This window comes from Mastomys coucha, unplaced genomic scaffold, assembly GCF_008632895.1.
Source record: "Mastomys coucha isolate ucsf_1 unplaced genomic scaffold, UCSF_Mcou_1 pScaffold20, whole genome shotgun sequence".
In the NCBI taxonomy this organism is placed as follows: Eukaryota; Metazoa; Chordata; class Mammalia; order Rodentia; family Muridae; genus Mastomys; species Mastomys coucha.
The window spans coordinates 125,517,179-125,521,089 of record NW_022196903.1 but is presented as its reverse complement, the minus strand read 5'-3'; the positions used below and the strand labels follow the sequence as shown (position 1 = coordinate 125,521,089).

General features: G+C 36.7%; 1 protein-coding gene across 1 annotated transcript; it reads left to right on the top strand.

Moving 5' to 3' along the window:
• The first annotated feature begins 631 nt into the window (after nt 1-631).
• Nucleotides 632-2,022, top strand: LOC116098364 (taste receptor type 2 member 7). The gene has a single exon (XM_031381006.1). It carries the CDS (start codon nt 873-875, stop codon nt 1,809-1,811), a length of 939 nt encoding a protein of 312 aa, XP_031236866.1. The 5' UTR covers nt 632-872; the 3' UTR covers nt 1,812-2,022.
• Nucleotides 2,023-3,911: the final 1,889 nt, after the last annotated feature.

Sequence of the window (3,911 nt, the reverse complement as noted above, 5' to 3'; positions counted from 1 at the left end):
GTGGTGGTGGTGGTGGTTTGGTTTGAGTTGGTTTGGAGTTTTGTTGGGTTTTGGGGGTGTTGCAAGGGCAGAGGTTCGGGGTGGGGAAATAAGTGGAATGGGGTTCATGAAGTGAGATTCACAAAGAATCAATAAAAAGATTTTTTTTGGAGAGTTAAATTATAGGGAACATTAGTTTGTTAAACTACCTTAAAAGGTCTGTTTCTCAATGTGGAGCCAAAATTTAAATTCCTTAATAATAAGAAGCATGATTGTATATTATGATGGGAGTCTTCCACAAATTTTAGCTGCTGCCAATTTTCTAATTGCTAGGAAGTTCTTGAGAGTTGGGTTCTAATAAACAGGACACCCAACTAAATTTAGTTCAGTTGATCTTTTTGCTACACTCTAAGTTCTAAAATATTCTTTTAAAATTTTTTCATTGCTTATCTAAAATTAAAACTTAACTGAGTGCCCCACATTTTTACTTATTCAATCTAGTAGCTGTGATAAGGTGACTAGCATGATTTCTGAATCCCAAATTTGTAAAAACTTAGCCTCAGATAAACAGCTTGGGAGCATGGAAAGGAATTGGATAAATTTGCATCTTAGCAAACAGTAGCTCAGCCTAAAGTGTATGTAGAAAAGAATGACCTCGGAGAAGGTAAATGGACATACAATATCTAGGCTAAGGATCGTCAACACAGTTTTTAAGACCAACTGAGATTTAGATAAACTGTCTACAGTCTTCATGCATAGTTCTCATCTTCATCACAAGACAGACTGCAACTTAAGGAGGTAAAGACAAGGACAGCGAATCCTAAGCAGCCAAGTGTAGAAACAGAACTACATCAAGTCAGCCAGAACCTAATTGGATACTTCTCTACTTTAAAATGGCATATGAAATAGATACTACATTAATGCTTGTAGCTGTTGGTGAAGTCTTAGTAGGGATTTTAGGAAATGCATTCATTGCTCTGGTAAACTTCCTGGGCTGGATGAAGAATAGGAAGATTGCTTCTATTGATTTAATCCTCTCAAGTCTGGCCATGTCCAGAATTTGTCTACAGTGTATAATCCTATTAGATTGTATTATATTGGTACAGTATCCAGACACCTACAACAGAGGTAAAGAAATGAGGACCATTGACTTCTTTTGGACACTTACCAACCATTTAAGTGTCTGGTTTGCCACCTGCCTCAGCACTTTCTATTTCTTCAAGATAGCAAACTTCTTCCACCCTCTTTTCCTCTGGATAAAGTGGAGAATTGACAAGCTAATCCTCAGGACTCTACTGGCATGTGTGATTCTCTCCCTGTGTTTTAGCCTCCCAGTCACTGAAAATTTGAATGATGATTTCAGACGTTGTGTCAAGACAAAAGAACGAATAAACTCTACTTTGAGATGCAAAGTAAATAAAGCTGGACATGCCTCTGTCAAGGTAAATCTCAACTTGGTCATGCTGTTCCCCTTTTCTGTGTCCCTGGTGTCCTTTCTCCTCTTGATCCTCTCCCTATGGAGACACAACAGGCAGATGCAACTCAGTGTAAGAGGGTACAAAGATCCCAGCACAACAGCTCATGTGAAAGCCACAAAAGCCGTAATTTCCTTCCTTGCCCTGTTTGTTGTCTACTGCCTGGCCTTTCTCATAGCCACCTCCAGCTACTTTATGCCAGAGAGTGAATTAGCTGTAATTTGGGGTGAACTGATAGCTCTAATCTATCCTTCAAGCCATTCATTTATCCTGATCCTGGGGAACAGTAAACTAAAACAGGCATCTGTGAGGGTGCTTTGTAGAGTAAAGACTATGTTAAAGGGAAGAAAACATTAGCATCATGTACATATCTGAAGAAAAGCTATCACTAAGAGAAAGGAAGGTTTCTTTTTTACGTGAATATTGATTTCATGCAGTGACATCCTTTTAACAAACTTAAGTTGAATCTTGGGAAATCTCATATACAGCAACTTTGAATGTCTCTATCTCTGTTTTCCTCTCCCTTTCAATACAAGTTGACATAAAAATTAATTCTCAGAACAAATTATAACAAATAGCTACAGAAGAAAGGACATTTTCATAGTCAGTACTGAATCAGTCCTCCAAATGCAAAGGTGCCTGACAAATTCAAAACAATTGTAACAGCATTTCACTGCTGTTTGCATTCGTTGGAAAAGCAGGTGGTTTGCTCTTATGGCCTGACGTAGAGTGTTCTTCTTAAGTCATTGAACTATGTTTGTGATTGGAGAAGGGTCAAGTACGAAGTGACAATTTTTATTGTGGAGACAGGTGTTCATCATGTGATTCTGGCTGGCCTGGAACTTGTTATGTACACTAGTCTGTCATCAAATACACAGAGATCTGCCTGCCCCACCTGCCTGTTCTAGGATTCAAGGCATGCACTACCACAGCTGGTTCAAGTGACAATTCTTAACAAATGTTTTAGAAATAAATAATATATTAGAAATTAATACTGAGTATAAGTACTGTCCAGGTATAAATTATGATTTAATGTTATATTTAGTTAGAAAATTATTTAAGATTATAGATCAATGATGAAAATATTCTAGAATAAGTTTTATAAAGAAACTTTCTAGAAAAAATCTATTGATTACATATTGAAACAAATTTCTCCAAAAAGAATACTTACCTATAAATTTGTTCTGGATATCTAGACTGTACCAAGTAGTGATTATGGAAATATCATGACAGGATATGGCCTTTAATATTGAAGATAGAATCATTTATACTAAACCTGGGAACATACCTGGAAGACTATGTCAATATCCCACAAAGATACTTGCACTATCATGTTTATTGAAACACTATTCATAATAGCTAAAATATGGCACAAACTAGAAATTCATCAATAGATTAATCAATAAAGAAAATGTACATATTCATGATGAAATTATATTCAGGCACAAAGAAGAATGCAGTCGTGTCATTAGCAAAAACATAAACAGAATTGGAGGTCATTGTGATAATTGAAATAACCCAGACATGGAAAAAACAAAACCTGTTTATTTTTTCTGAAGTAGAGAATATAGACTTGGATGAATGGATGTATAAAAATAAAAAATGGGCTTTAAGGGAGTATGAAGAAACCTAAAGGACAGGGAAGATACATAGGAATGCATAATGGTGGTGAAAGGAAAGGCAAATATTACATTTCCTCTCATACCTAGATTTAAAATTCTCTCTCTCTCTCTCTCTCTCTCTCTGTGTGTGTGTGTGTGTGTGTGTGTGTGTTTGTGTGTGTGTATTTCATGAAGGCAGGAATGGGACTGCTTAGAGATAGAAAAGGACAAACCAGTGGAGGAGGGGAAGAGGAGGACAATGACAAGTTGTAGCAATGTGAGCAAATGACCATGATTTAATCATGTGGCGATGTCATATAGAAACCCATAATTTTGTGTGCCTAACAAAACTGGATAATAATTTTAAAAAACATAACTATTAAAAGGAAAGAAAAGAAAATGCAAGCCCAGCAAAAGAAAGAAAGAAAACAATGAGAGAAAAATGAAAATTGGTAAGAACTGAAGAGAACAAAAAGAAGTGGATTAAGTGTGGCCTGAGATAAAGGATCCCAGTATGTTAATACAAATCTGTGACTCCAGCACTTAACAGGCTGAGAAATGTGAGAGAGGGTCGGTTCACAACCAGTTTGGGCATATTTCAAAAGATTACGAGATCAGGGGGAAGTTCATAGAAGGGTTTGGAGGGAGAAGAGAGAAGAGGGAAATGGTGTAATGATAGTACAATTAAAAAGTTATACTTTCAAAAGCCATGGGACAGGAGAACAACCTCTCAAGTAAAGGTGCTTGGTTCCCAAGCCTCACAGTCTGAGTTCATCCTTGCTAGGATGAAATTGGCCTTACTCAGGAGATCTTCCTCAGTGTATTAATTGTTAAAATTCATGTGGACGTAAAAAAA